Source organism: Schistocerca gregaria, chromosome 5 (assembly GCF_023897955.1).
Source record: "Schistocerca gregaria isolate iqSchGreg1 chromosome 5, iqSchGreg1.2, whole genome shotgun sequence".
Taxonomy (NCBI): Eukaryota; Metazoa; Arthropoda; class Insecta; order Orthoptera; family Acrididae; genus Schistocerca; species Schistocerca gregaria.
Window position 1 is genome coordinate 642,865,120 of NC_064924.1, and position 15,585 is coordinate 642,880,704.

At 39.8% G+C, this 15,585-nt stretch overlaps 1 protein-coding gene across 4 annotated transcripts in view; it reads right to left on the reverse strand.

Annotated features, from left to right (window-relative positions):
- LOC126272139 (voltage-dependent calcium channel subunit alpha-2/delta-3) overlaps window positions 1–15,585 on the reverse strand; it is a 686,714-nt gene that overhangs the window by 354,334 nt on the left and 316,795 nt on the right. For all 4 annotated transcript variants that reach the window (XM_049974752.1, XM_049974751.1, XM_049974753.1 and 1 more), the window contains exons 9-10: window positions 9,358–9,494; window positions 116–250 (exon numbers count right to left, since the gene is read on the reverse strand). In XM_049974752.1, the coding sequence (XP_049830709.1) occupies window positions 116–250; window positions 9,358–9,494 (272 nt within the window). The remainder of the gene's footprint in view (window positions 1–115; window positions 251–9,357; window positions 9,495–15,585) is intronic.

The window sequence follows — 15,585 nt, forward strand, 5'->3', positions numbered from 1 at the left end:
TGAAGGAAAAAAAAATTTAAATAATTTTTTTTCATTTTATAAACATGTTGAATAGAAAATACAATAGTGCAGGTGGAAAAATAATGCACAAACTGTAAAAGAAAATTTTGGATACCCTTTTTAAGCTCTCCACGTATTGTCGTAGGTGCTCTTCACTTTTATTTGAATTGTATTCTCTAGAGGCTAAGAATATCTCTTTCTGCTTTCTACATTCCCTCTTTTCCCAAAGCCAGTCAGTTGTTTTTGGGTCCTGTAATTGAGAGAAAATTCATAAGAATATACATATTTGTGCACTTAATTAAGATTAATTTATTCTGAAAATAGCTTACACCATTAACTGTAAATGTTAAATTTCAAAAAGCCCATGACACTTCATTACATTAACTGGATTTTATTAGTACTACCAATTTCGGATGTACGCTGTCATCTGCTACAAAAATCACTTAAAACATTTCAGTTGTCAAGAATATTAAAACACAAAGCATTGAATATTTTAATCCACATAAAATACGTGTTTCGTGTAGATTAAAATATTCAATGTTTTGTGTTTCAATATTTGAGACATATTAAACTTTATAAGTGATTTTCATACCAGATGATGGTTTACGGCCAAAACCAGCAGTGCTAATAAAATCCAATTAATGCAATTCAGTGTCATGAGTTTTTTGAAACATATATCGACTATTGAAAACTGTCTAAAAAGATCTATGTAAAGGTTAAGTGGTGGTGGACGTTAGAAATAAAGCTGAAGCTGAAAGGCCTCACTAACTTTTCAAATTGCAATAGAAATAAATAATGAATTATAACAATTTTCTAATAATTAGCTGCCAGTAGAAGAAAATAGAACAACCTACTACAAAATTGTTGGTTTTACATGCAATAAATGGATTTCAATTTCCAGTGCTAAAGTTTGTAACAAGATGGCAGCAGACATCAGGCATGAAATTATAGTTCCCAAATATTCAAAACAAAGTAAAAGTGAATACCTTACTAAGCACTGTTGCTAGGGCCTATTAAAATAATTGGACTTGTGGATGTAATTTCTGGTATACTCCAAGCCTAACATTCATATTACATGGTTTCTAACTTTTCCATTATACAGATGATTCGCCTCATCCTCACCAGAGGTGGGTCATTATCGACCTGGAGTCTGAGTGATCTCTCTTTCCAACCTTCCAAGACCTATACCTTTTCCTTTCTGATGAAGAAACAAACGCTTTCTAAAACTTAGTATAGTTTTTTTCTACTTGCAATTATTCGTACAGGCGAGGGTATGGAACTTTGGCAGATGAAGGCAAGTACTAGCCAGCTGTCCTGTCTCCTTTTAATTTTACAGCTTTTTCATTTGAAATTCTCTTTTAAACAATTTTTATGTTTATGATGGAATCACTAGTAATATCTTAAATCTTGAGCTGACTTTTGGGTATCCCATCAAGCTATCACCACAAGCATGACATATTTCCTGACACTCATGCACCAGTAACATACACTCCTGGAAATTGAAATAAGAACACCGTGAATTCATTGTCCCAGGAAGGGGAAACTTTATTGACAAATTCCTGGGATCAGATACATCACATGATCACACTGACAGAACCACAGGCACATAGACACAGGCAACAGAGCATGCACAATGTCGGCACTAGTACAGTGTATATCCATCTTTCGCAGCAATGCATGCTGCTATTCTCCCATGGAGACGATCGTAGAGATGCTGGATGTAGTCCTGTGGAACGGCTTGCCATGCCATTTCCACCTGGCGCCTCAGTTGGACCAGCGTTCGTGCTGGACGTGCAGACCGCGTGAGACGACACTTCATCCAGTCCCAAACATGCTCAATGGGGGACAGATCCGGAGATCTTGCTGGCCAGGGTAGTTGACTTACACCTTCTAGAGCACGTTGGGTGGCATGGGATACATGCGGACGTGCATTGTCCTGTTGGAACAGCAAGTTCCCTTGCCGGTCTAAGAATGGTAGAACGATGGGTTCGGACGGTTTGGATGTACCGTGCACTATTCAGTGTCCCCTCGACGATCACCAGAGGTGTACGGCCAGTGTAGGAGATCGCTCCCCACACCATGATGCCGGGTGTTGGCCCTGTGTGCCTCGGTCGTATGCAGTCCTGATTGTGGCGCTCACCTGCACGGCGCCAAACATGCATATGACCATCATTGGCACCAAGGCACAAGCGACTCTCATCGCTGAAGACGACACGTCTCCATTCGTCCCTCTATTCACGCCTGTCGCGACACCACTGGAGGCGGGCTGCACAATGTTGGGGCGTGAGCGGAAGACGGCCTAACGGTGTGCGAGACCGTAGCCCAGCTTCATGGAGACGGTTGCGAATGGTCCTCGCCGATACCCCAGGAGCAACAGTGTCCCTAATTTGCTGGGAAGTGGCGGTACGGTCCCCTATGGCAGTGCGTAGGATCCTACGGTCTTGGCGTGCATCCGTGTGTCGCTGCGGTCCGGTCCCAGGTCGACGGGCACGTGCACCTTCCGCCGACCACTGGCGACAACATCGATGTACTGTGGAGACCTCACGCCCCACGTGTTGAGCAATTCGGCAGTACGTCCACCCGGCCTCCCGCATGCCCACTATACGCCCTCGCTCAAAGTCCGTCAACTGCACATACGGTTCACGTCCATGCTGTCGCGGCATGCTACCAGTGTTAAAGACTGCGATGGAGCTCCGTATGCCACGGCAAACTGGCTGACACTGACGGCGGCGGTGCACAAATGCTGTGCAGCTAGCGCCATTCGACGGCCAACACCGCGGTTCCTGGTGTGTCCGCTGTGCCGTGCGTGTGATCATTGCTTGTACAGCCCTCTCGCAGTGTCCGGAGCAAGTATGGTGGGTCTGACACACCAGTGTCAATGTGTTCTTTTTTCCATTTCCAGGAGTGTATATTCATAAAATGGACACAAGAAGATCAACTTCCGTAAGATCCCATTTCATTCCCTTCAGTCTTCCTAAGTAATTTTTAGAAGTAGCTTACCAGATAATACCGATCCATTTTTCAAACTTGTGAAGCAAGTCTCCTTGTGGCTTCATTTAAACATTTATTGCTTAGAAAGTCATACATGAATGCACAAGAAATGCAAGAAGTTTTCAACAAGCTGGACAACAGTAATTCTTAGGTTCGAAGATGACATACCACTGGCTCTCACAAAGAAACCCTTAAGTGTGAGGTTGCAAGTTCAATCTTTTGTAAGGCTCATTTGAAAGCATAGTGTCAAGGATTATGGCAGGAAAAATATTGGCTACTAGTGAAACACCATGTGCAGCAGGATGGTGACAGAAAATAAGGGTCTGGGAGGTACCGTGGTCAACCTTCTATGGGATGTATCTATTACACTTCACAAAATGGACATTGTTGACATTCGAGAAATGTTCAAAACAAACCATTAACTTGAACCATGAACACCAAATGATGAATGGCATGCCACAGTGATCATAAATGTTTGTACCAACAAGATCGAAGGTGAATTGCTTGGAAGTTACAAACAGAGCAGGTGGTTCAGAAAGGAATCCACTCTTAACAAATGCGAACAGAATCATACTGGTGTAACAGGATAATGAGAACTGATGAAATGTGATGGCATGCAACCAAATGTGAAACAATATGTCTTGGAGCTTACTGTGTAACTGATTGTCATTTAACAAAATAATTTAATTGAACAGCTAGACATCCTACTCACCAAGCAGCAGCATAACACACACATAAAAGGAGGTTATAATTAGGCAAGCTTTTGAACCCAGTGGCTCCTTCTTCAGGCGAAAGGATTGAAGGGGAAGGAAGAGGGGTGAAGGAAAAGGGCTGGAGAGGTCTAAGAAAAGGGATCAATTTTGGGAAAGTCTCTCTGACTCGCAGGTCAGGGGAGACTTACCATACAGGATAAGGAGGAATTAGGTCTTTTATGTTTGTGTTCTGCTGCTGCTTGGTAAGTAAGTTTTTTATCTATCGAATTAAATTATTTTGTCAAAAATTGGTTACTCTTTAATAAACATAAACATTTTCCATGGTAGGCTGTAATGTGATTTTTATTTAATCATGCAGTTAGCTAATTTCGCTTGTAAAATCAACATGGAAAAGCACTACATTTTCTGCGTGCATTGCATGTTACACAAACACTTTACACTTCACATTAAGATAAAACATTACTTTTATCTGTTCTATCTTAATGTGAGGTGTGTAAAGTGTTAGTTATACATGTGATGCAGGCAGACAATTTAGTGCTTTTCATGTTGGTTTCACAAGTTCTTGACAGTGAAAGTAGCCAAAATTAGTTAATCATATGATTAAATAAAAATTAGGTTGCTGCCTACTGTGGACCATGTTTACATTTATTAAGCATTTGGAGGCTGTGGATCCCCACAAACACAAATTTTTTTGTTATCCTTTAAGGCACAGCTGCAGATAGTGTAATAATATATTCTATAGGCCTGGAAAAAAGAAACATCCAGATGCTGAGTTTGTCCAATGGTTCCAGGTGGTATGAACTGCAATGTCACACACTTTTCTGGAGGGCTAGTTTGCACTAAAGGAGTGTGATTTTTATACACAGACCATCAATAAAGTAAAAGCACGTTATTTTGACCAGTTATTGGCCAAAAGCAGTGCTCATAACACAGTTATAGTCCTCTTATGGCAATTTTCCACTCTTTCTTGGTGTGACTTAAATATTCCTTCCTGCCCTTGTAAGATCAAGCAGATGACTAAGAACTGTAGGGGCAGAGGAACTCCAATTGCAGCACAATAAATAAATTTCCAGTCAGTTTACCATCCATATTAACAGTCAGCATAGTTGCATATGAATGCATTAAGGCATTAGTTGATCTTAATTCAACTCTCTTGGTACCTATAATTTCTGAGGTTCCTTTCATATGGATTTCCCTCTTGAAATCCCCCAACCAATTTCTTACTGTTGATGGGATATATTTGTTTATCTCATCTATAAATTTTCAGGCCAATTCTGTAGTTTGCTGTGCATCATCAAGTTGATGCTTTGTTTGAAATTTTGTTAGTTTATGCCTTCCAACTTTGTAGCACTGTTTGAATTATGCACTCATCCACTGTTTCCCTTGAAATCATTGTAATCTATGATGTGTGCAATTTGACATGCATAACACAGTAGGTCACTGACATGCACATCCTGTAAATTATATCGATCATCCTTGAAATGTGTTAACGCCAGTTTTTGTAACAAGTGCACCTTGTCCTCCCTTGAACATCCATAGTTTTTCACATGCACTACAAGGTCATATTGCTGTAGACTTATTCGAAATCTGTTCATAATTTTTTTTTTATTTTGCTACAGATGATCTTCCATATACAAAATTATGTTTAGGAACAGCTCCTTGGACAATGATTGTTCCTTACTACATTTCACCAGAGACGATGTTTATGGCTCACTGTGCAACAAGGATGATGAACTACGCAGCTCGACGTCTGTTTCAACATCACGTTCACTTGTTAAGCACATAACATCATCATTGTACTCCTTATGTACATTGTCCGCACAGTCAAGCATAGACAATACCGCACTCTCCATTGACTCATCTTGCTGAAATGCTAGTATTTCATCTGCCACTTCTTTCTCACTCTGTGAAATTCATTGGTTTCCTTTCTGACAAAATGCCAACTTCAGCAACTGTTGTGTAGATATAATGCAATGTTTGCTTTATTTATTATTGCCACTGCCTGGCTTTGTATCAACACCTGTAGAACTGTTGTGGGTTATTAATCAAGTAAGCATTTCAGCTATGCTCTACTGTATTCACCACTGAATTCCTTACAGTCCCACCACCTACTGTCATTAACAGCCAATATTGTGGTCACACGGTAGACAATATGTGAGGCACTGAATGTCATAAATGTCAATGGCTTTTTGTGACATCATACTCAAAGTGTTCCTTGTAAGTATGTAACAGTTACAAAAACATGAGCACCAGTCTTCACCATAAGAAAGCAACAAAGTACTTGAAAGGCTGACTGACAAGCAGTAGCCTCAAGGATGTTAACATAGAAGCCTGTGTGATTTGGTATGATTTAGGGATATTTGGAATACTTTCTGAACATGTTGGTCGTAAAAGGAATAAAGAGAAATCACCAAGAAGAATGGAAAAGAAGAACAGATGATGATAATTTTAGACTAGTGCACAGGGAGTAACAAGAACCTCTGATATTTTCCTAGGTAGTCTGGGACAATCTGCTTTAAGATTCTGTTGACAGCAACTGTTAAGATATGAGAACACCGAAGGCATGTGGTAAATGGATAAGACGTATGCAGTCCAATGGCTAAAGGCTCCTACACAGCACCAAACTCCTACCTGCAGCTCAACACAGTGAGCCCTCTGCGACAGGTGTGGCAGGAGTCAAGCAGGATGTCATCAAATCGACAGTCTGTCTACCATCATTTAAAACTATATGCCTATTGTTGTGTCACACAGGCCAAGTGATTCTCAGGAGTCTCATTGTAGTGGGCTTAATTGTGTATCCTGTTCCTTTTGCTTAATAAACGTAGCCGGCCGGGGTGGCTGAGCGGTTCTAGGCGCTACAGTCTGGAACAGCATGACCACTACGGTCGCAGGTTCGAATCCTGCCTCGGGCATGGATGTGTGTGATGTCCTTAGGTTAGTTAGGTTTAAGTAGTTCTAAGTTCTAGGAGACTGATGACCTCAGAAGTTAAGTCCCATAGCACTCAGAGCCATTAAGAAACGTCGTTTTCTTTTTTATTACTTCATTGGGTGTCAATATTTCATATGCTGCTTGCAAAATCCTAATTTAAATCTTTTACAAGCATAAGTAGAGTACAATAGATAAGTAATTGATATCTACTTAGCTGGGTTGATGCACACCTTGATTAATCTCAAGTGCCCGAAAATTCACCAAGTGGTATTTTTGTGATCTTTCCAGGGCATCTGACAGTGTAAATCATATTAATTTCTTAGAAAAACTGAACATATAAATGCTTCATGTACAGTTGGTCTGAATCATACTTAAAAAAACAGAAACAGAAATGAAAAGGATGTGCTGAATAATTCAGACAATGTTGGAAAGAACTGAAGATTAAGTTGTTTTCTGAAAATGGGCTCTCCCTAAAGTTTGAAGGACACACGGACACACACACACACACACACACACACACACACACACACACACACACACACACACACACACACTACATTCAGTTCTGTACAACAAATAGAGTCTGATGTAGCATATGAGCAATAGGTTAGACTGCTCCAAATTATTGGATATACATACTGATGACAAATGGAAGACCCATATTACTGAGCTTTTCAAACAATTAAGTTCAGCTAATTGTGCTCTTTGTATAAAGAAATGAGCCAGAGGCATAATTACAGAAACCAGTATCTGTATATTAGAAGTACTGACCCTGGCTGTTGAGACACTTGTCCCACTGCAACACATGGTGGTGAACGGCTGTCTCATAAAATTCCTGGGGCTGCGATGTTAACCAGCTCCACATGTACAGCTGGACGTCGTCGTCCAAGTCAAATCATTTGCCTTAAGAGCCTTTTTAAGGAGAACAAAAATGGCATAATCACAGGGAGAGAGGTCCGGACACAATAGAGGGTGACTGAGAGCCCCCCACTTGATTTTCCGCAAGAGTGTAGTGACTGTGTTGGCCATATGACGCTTTGCATTGTCGTGGAGCAGAATGAACCCACAGGTGAGTTTGCTTGGTCGTTTTGATTTGATCGCTTGGCAAAAGGTGGTCAAGGTCCACGAGTAATACTGGGCATTCACTGGTATTGCAACCTGCAGGAAGTGTATCAGAAGGGGACCATCTTGGTAAAAAAAGAATGTCAGTATAATCTTTCCTGCATTTGTGTGGATGGCCTTGGCTTTTTATGGTTGTGGTGACCCTGGCTGCTTCCACTGGAGAATTTGTCATTTTGATTCTGGTTTGAAGTGATGACACCATGACTCATCTCCAGCCACTTCTCGTGCAGGAATGCATTCCCTTCCCAAGCATAGCGCTACAGATGAGCAAGACAAGAGAGTGGGCCATTCGACATGTTTTCTTGTGTGATTGAAGACTGTGGGGCACCCATTGGGCATACACTTCGTGCATGCGCAGTCGTTCCTTCATTACGGGGTGAACACTTCTGACCCTCAATCCAACCACGGCAGCTATGGCTTTCACTGTCACTCAGCAGTCCTGCGTAATTAATGCATCCACCAGCTGGGTGATGTCATTGGTAATGCAGCATGTTGCTCCAGACCATGCATCATCAGCTAATGACACCTGTACCTCTCTGATGCACTTGTGCCATGCCTTGATCCTTGCAAGGGACATGCAGTGTTCGCCGTGCACTTGTGACATTCGCCGATGAATGTCCATTCCTCCTACTCCTACTGCTGTCAGAAAACGAACCACACCTCTTTACTAATCTTTTGACGGCTGCATGTCACTGTTTGCAATGCGACAGGCAGTGTTGAATGATTGCTTGTGCTGCAGCTAGCTCTGTATAGTCACTTGACATGCACGCATGCCCTCTAGCACTGGGCTGTGAACTTCCACACTCTAGTCGGAACCACACCTCATTACACACACCACGATATTATCCTCCTGTCACCAGTTTGTGCTTTCCAGACTCTGCCTCATTTCTTTTTGAAAGCCCCACATATAAATACTAAACTTGGGAACAAATATAGCAACTTCGTGACATATGTTAAATATTTTCATTCAATAATGTCTTATGGAATAATTTTGTGGGGTAGCTCATCACTCTCAGTAAGAATAATAGGTGGTGTTCAGCCTTGGATGCCTCTTCAAGGAGCTAGGCATTTTAACGCTTCTGTCACAAAACATATATTCACTAATGGAATTTGTTATAAATAATCTTTTGTTATAAATAATCTATCACAATTTGATATGAACAGTAATGTCCACACCTACAACACTAGAGGAAAAATGACGTTTACTGCTCATTGTTAAAGCTGTTAGCAGCTCAGAAGGGAGTTCAATATGCAGCAACAAAAATGTGTAATCATTTGCCCAATAACAGAACAGTCTGACAGGTAGACAATCAAGTTTTAAAACTAATTTAAAATCATTTTCTCGTGGACAACTGGCAAATTTCGATTTAAAAACTGGTAGCCAGTAAAAACAATTAATTGTAGTTGCATGGCAAGGACTAAAAATAATAATATGTTAATATTAATGAACACTAATCACATATACATATCCCGTATACTGACTCGTTGCACATCATTTTGATAAAAGCATCATTCCAATTGTCTATAGAGCATGTAGCTAACTAACTATCCTTAGCAACCTACAGAACACACTGAATGAACAAATGAATGAATGGCACCCACCGTAACGTCGGCATACACAGGAGTCCAGACCGTTGGGTGAACAGTTCGTCCCAGTACTAGCGGCCGAGCCATGACTTGTATATACATGAGGACTTTCTCGCGGACTTCAGCAAGTGTGCTGAGGTGTTGATAGTAACCTAGAACAAATACACACCCAGCTCAAACTTTTACTCAAATATAGTCATACAAGTCTACAGACCTGTCACTGGAAACATATATGAATGTTTACTAACAAACAGCACTATTCTGTGGACAGTATATCATAACAGTCAGCCGCAACTGTAAACAAACATGAACTTCTACTGCCCGAGGGGACAGGAGTAGTGCGGGTAAATAACACCCACCTTCCTCTCAAAGGGCTGTCATCCTATGTCTGCCTTCTACGCCTCTATGAAATCAAAACCGACATAACATTCATAGGGATCACTCTGATACTTTTTGTTGTAGTGACAGTCACAGTCAAAACCATTTACACACCAGGATTAGTCTCTTCACACATTTAAAATTAATAAAATAATAACAAGCAATCCACAACACAAAGCAAATTGGAAAACACAAAGAATTTGGTAGTGGCTAGAGCACAAAGGTTTGCTGCAGTTGGCAGTAGTGGTTCAGGAATTCAAAAAACCTGCCTGCCCCCCTCCCCCCCAAATCTGCCACCATGTAATATGTGCATAATATGCTTATTTATTTTTGAACAAGTAGTTGCAAAGGAAATCAAGTCACAAATTTTCTCACTGTTAGAGACCATATTTTTGTTGGTTATGTATTCCAATGTTAAAGTGGTAACATTAAATCCCTAAGAAAACAAGCAAGACTATGTTGAATACAAGAATATATACAAACAGTTGTACTAGTGTATGTCATTAGTGCCATCAGTTATCTGGAATACATATTCCATAATAAATGTAAATCTTTCTTCCTCTTTTCTCTTAGCAATATGATAGTTTTAAAGAAATTTTAAGTTTATAATTAATAATATTTATAATTAGATAACTGCCTACAAACTCATGTCATACTGCACTCACATTTGTAAGTGTGCATTCACCAGGTGTGACATTTGACAAATAAAACTCTATGATTGTGCTGAGTATTAACAATTAAAGGTCATATCTGTACTGTCATACATGCATATATTTCACCTACATTTTATTAACATATCATAATAAAATTTCATTAACATATGATATTAAAATTTAGTTGAAATTCATGCATTTATGACACTACCAATATGATCTTTGGTTATTAACACTCAGCACAATCATAGAGTTTTACCTGTCAAATGTCACATCTGGTGAATGTACACTGCAGTATGACATGAATTCAAAGGTAGTTGTTACAGTAAGTAACACATTGAGTAAATTTATTTGACATAATGCTGTTCTTAGTGAAGTGCTACGTAGTTTTAAATAGATGACAAGAAATCTTGTTCTGTTATACACATAACATATGTGAACATGTCTGACTCAAGAACAAGTCCTGGTAACACACTTCACAGTGAGGTAGGAAATGGTAAAATTTTAAAAATTTAATTTGACTTCTAAATTTTTGAGAAAAGAACATATTCCTCGAACTGAAGTGGTTTTTTTAGCATTTTCTGTTGCGACTTGATGATGGCACAATAGCAAAATCTCAGTTGTAAATGAATGAATCATTCAGTGACAGCCCATGCAGAAAATGTTGTTATTTCCATAGTAATACAGACTGACATGATACACATAAATTAAAATGAAAACGTTTATGAAGGTTACCAAGAAAGTACTGTACCACTTTTTTTTCTCAGTCAAAAACAATGGTATGAATGCAAAACGTTATGTATGTATTGTTTGAAGTCTCCTGAGTGAGTGTGCCAAGTTTCCATCACTTCTGACAAATCCTGTAGATGCAGGACAGTTTCAAAATGGTGTCTGGAGGTAATGTATGTTACAAGCAACGTGCTGTCATTGAATTTCTCATTGCAACGAAGGAAACTGTGGGGAATGTTCACAAGTGCTTGTGTCAACTCTGTGGATCATCTGCTGAGGAAAGAAGTATAGTTACTCACTGGGCACGGAAGATGAAGTCATCAGAAGGTGGTTCGGGAGAGCTCCACGATTTGCAGCAGTTGGGAAAAACATCCACGACTGTCATACTTGACACACTTGACATAGTCCCCTTGGACATGCACATGTTTGGGCCATAAATGGATGCCATATGTGGAAGATATTTTGAAGATGATGAGGAGGTGATTTACACTGCGAAGCACTTTCCACCACCAGGACAAGGACTGGTACCAACAGGGCACACACGCCCTTGTCTCATGCTGGAGGAAGGCCATAGAACGGGGTGACAATTATGTGAAAAAAATGGGGTGAGTAAGTAACACACCATTCTTTAATGTGTGTAATTCTCATTATTTTCAATAAAGAATTGTTGAAGGAAAAAATGTGGCACATTACTTTCTGAGCAGTCCTTGTAGTAAATGCTACCATTTTTCTCTTTAGTAATGGAAGAAGTAATAGTGACTATTCATAGCTGAGGAGTTGTTAAGTGCCTGAAAGGAATATAGAGAGGGAGAGGGAGAGGGAGAGGAAGAGGGAGAGAAGGGGGGGTGGAGAGGGAGGGGGGAGAGAGGGGGGAGGTTGTGTGTGTGTGTGTGTGTGTGTGTGTGTGTGTGTGTGTGTGTGTGTGTGTGTTTAGCTCTCCAAGTGGGTAGTGTCAGGAAAGTCATTCACAATTTCAGACTTGCTTATGGCCTATTGACCACTCAATCTCTCAGCTATGCAGTGCGGTGTTACCATCCACACACGCCCCAGATGTGACTATGCTCTGGCCAGTTGGTCCTTCATTTCACAATATCATTGTTGTTCCTAGAATCTGACCGAATGTATTCACATTTAACATACAAATGACCATCCTGGTGGTAATACTGCTTTGCCATCATTGTACTGTGACAGTTGGATTTCTTACAGACAGTATTGTCAACATCACTGTATGGCAATCACTGTGCTCCTGGTCATGGTGACACTACTTGTGGAGAGGTTGAGTTTTCTGTTTTTGTTTTCTTTGATAATTTGTTGTTTCATTTATCGTCAGAAATATGATGATGTAAAGCTTACTGAGTCAGTATCATTACTTTGCTGCACCTAACACTAAACCAGTCTACCTGAACACCATCGCTACTGTACTGTTTAACAATGTCATACATTCTCCCAGAATTAATTTTCATTTCTGGAACCTTGGTTGCAGACAAAAAGAGAAAAGAGAGATATTAAAAAAAAACAAGTACTAAGCTCAGTAATTTTTCTATCAGATCTCATGCTTGTAGTGACCCATGATGGCTTTTTACATTTGGTATAGTATCCAGAGGATGCTGTTTTACCATGGCCACAACACTGCCTCAACTGCAGAAATAGTCACTGAATGTACACTGTTGAAAGAAAATAATGAAGAGATAAAGTGCCCTTAGAATATTCCTATTTATCCTTATGAAAATATTGAAATTTCTTGTGGTTATCCTACAGAAAGACACAATTTTGAAGTTTAAGTCTAAGCCACACAACTGTAAAATTTTCTTATTCACAGTACACATTTCAGTTGCTCATTTTTAAATCTATGCTTTCAAATTATAAACTGCAGTTCACAAGAAACATCTTCACAACGGTTAGAGTACTATGGACTCTTAATTTCCCATTAACAAAAGACAAAAAATGTTTTTGTTTCTACAGAGTAGTAATTTTCTTTTGCCGGGCAGTTTTTTAATTTCAAACAAGACATTTCATTTCTTTGGTAAGTTGTTGTTGTTGTTGTGGTCTTCAGTCCTGAGACTGGTTTGATACAGCTCTCCATGCCACTCTATCCTGTCCAAGCTTCTTCATCTCCCAGTACCTACAGCAACCTACATCCTTCTGAATCTGCTTAGTGTATTCATCTCTTGGTCTCCCTATACGATTTTTACCCTCCACGCTGCTCTCCAATACTAAATTGGTGATCCCTTGATGCCTCAGAACATGTCCTACCCACGAACCCTTCTTCTAGTCAAGTTGTGCCACAAACTTCTCCCCAATTCTATTCAATACCTCCTCATTAGTTATGTGATCTACCCATCTAATCTTCAGCATTCTTCTGTAGCACCACATTTCGAAAGCTTCCATTCTCTTCTTGTCCAAACTATTAATCGTCCATGTTTCACTTCCATACATGGCTACACTCCATACAAACACTTTCAGAAAAGACTTCCTGACACTTAAATCTATGAATACTCGATTTTAACAAATTTCTCTTCTTCAGAAACGCTTTTCTTGCCATTGTCAGTCTACATTTTATATCCTCTCTACTTCGACCATCATCAGTTATTTTGCTCCCCAAATAGCAAAACTCCTTTACTCCTTTAAGTGTCTCATTTCCTAATCTAATTCCCTCAGCATCACCCGACTTAATTCGACTTCATTCCATTATCCTCATTTTGCTTTTGTTGATGTTCATCTTATATACTCCTCTCAAGACACAGTCCAATCCATTCAACTGCTCTTCCAAGTCCTTTGCTGTCTCTGACAGAATTACAATGTCATCGGCGAACCTCAAAGTTTTTATTTCTTCTCCATGGATTTTAATACCTACTCCGTATTTTTCTTATGTTTCCTTTACTGCTTGCTCAATGTACAGATTGAATAACATCGGGGAGAGGCTAAGTAGCTAACTCCAATTCACTGGGAATTATCGAGCATCATCACACAAAGATTACATTATATGTTTCCATTTGTCAACCTGTCATGAACCTCACAGCAGTGTGGAAAAATTAACATGCAATGGTGTTCATAATCCTGTCAGATAGTGTTGCGACATAAAAGTACAGGTGTGAGGTCTATATTTTCAGCAAGAAAAGGGCAGTCATATGCTGGTTTTTCACTGTACTGACACATTAAAACAGAACATATCAGTAGTTCTTTAAATAATATTGTATGTATGAGATCAACAACTTTAAAAAAGAAGAAGAAGAAGGAGAGAGGAAGAGAGAGAATAAGGGTTGCAATTGTATACTAACACTTCCACATGCTTTGGAGTCAGCCTCTGCATGTGAAACACCTGTAGAGTAGATAGTGTGTTTGCGGCTGCAAGCATGCATTGAACCAGTCTCTGTGACAGGGTCAGTACTTCTGAAAGACAACAGAGTCCCTTTTTTGTACTTATTGTTATCATTACAATTTTAGTAGTTGGAAGGCTAGGGTTGTGCATGTTATGTGTGCATGCAGGAGGAGCTGGCTATGTATTGCAAATGGCTGTAGACGCTTTGCTGCAGTCAGCCTTCTGCAGGCTGCTGCCTTGAGGTGTAGCAGTGGTAGAGAAACTGGCATGTGCACAGCACACCTCAGGTACAACTTGTTTCGCTCAGGGGTCTGCTGCGAAGATATCTTTATTCATGTCACTCAAGGCAGATAGTAAATGTAGAAGTATTGCCCAATTAAAATTAGTTGATAGTCGACACTTTACATGTTGGAACAGGCTTCCTCCAATCAGAGTGCTCAACATCACATCCGATCCGTTCGCTGTTCCCAAACTGCCACAACAACTGATCATTTCACTTCTAATTCCTTGTCCGGCTTTCTTTCTTGATGTGGTCGGATTCCAAATCATGGGTCTGGCACTTTTATTTCATATTTATTTCACACACACACACACACACACACACACACACACACACACACACACACACACACACACACACACACACCAATGATGGTAACGAAGTATACATGTTTCACACGTGGAACTAGCCAAATTCTACTGGATAGATTCATCTCCACAAGATGTGATTTAGCATCACATATACAGTTATCATAGTCATATAGACTGATTTACATTAAAGAAGCTTCACACAACATTGCATGAAACTGAATGTTTGAAGGTTGCATTTTATCATTGCAACATGGGTCACCATACTACTTAGCTCAGAGTTATGGAATAGCATAATGTTTCCATACGAGCCCGATATGCTGATGGTCATAAGTTTGAATCTTGTCAAACCTAGAGAATTTTTTTTTTCTAAATCTAATCAAAAGAGTTTGATTATTATTTTTATTCAGTTAATTGGTTTAAATGTGTTTTTTTTTTATTTCTACATTTTCATCATCGTACTGACTTTCTAATTTGCTCTTATTTTTATAACTACCATTCTTTTCTCGTTTGTAATCTGCTAGTGTCACCGACTATAATATGCGAACAAGTGCCAATGAAGACTGCTCATCAGTT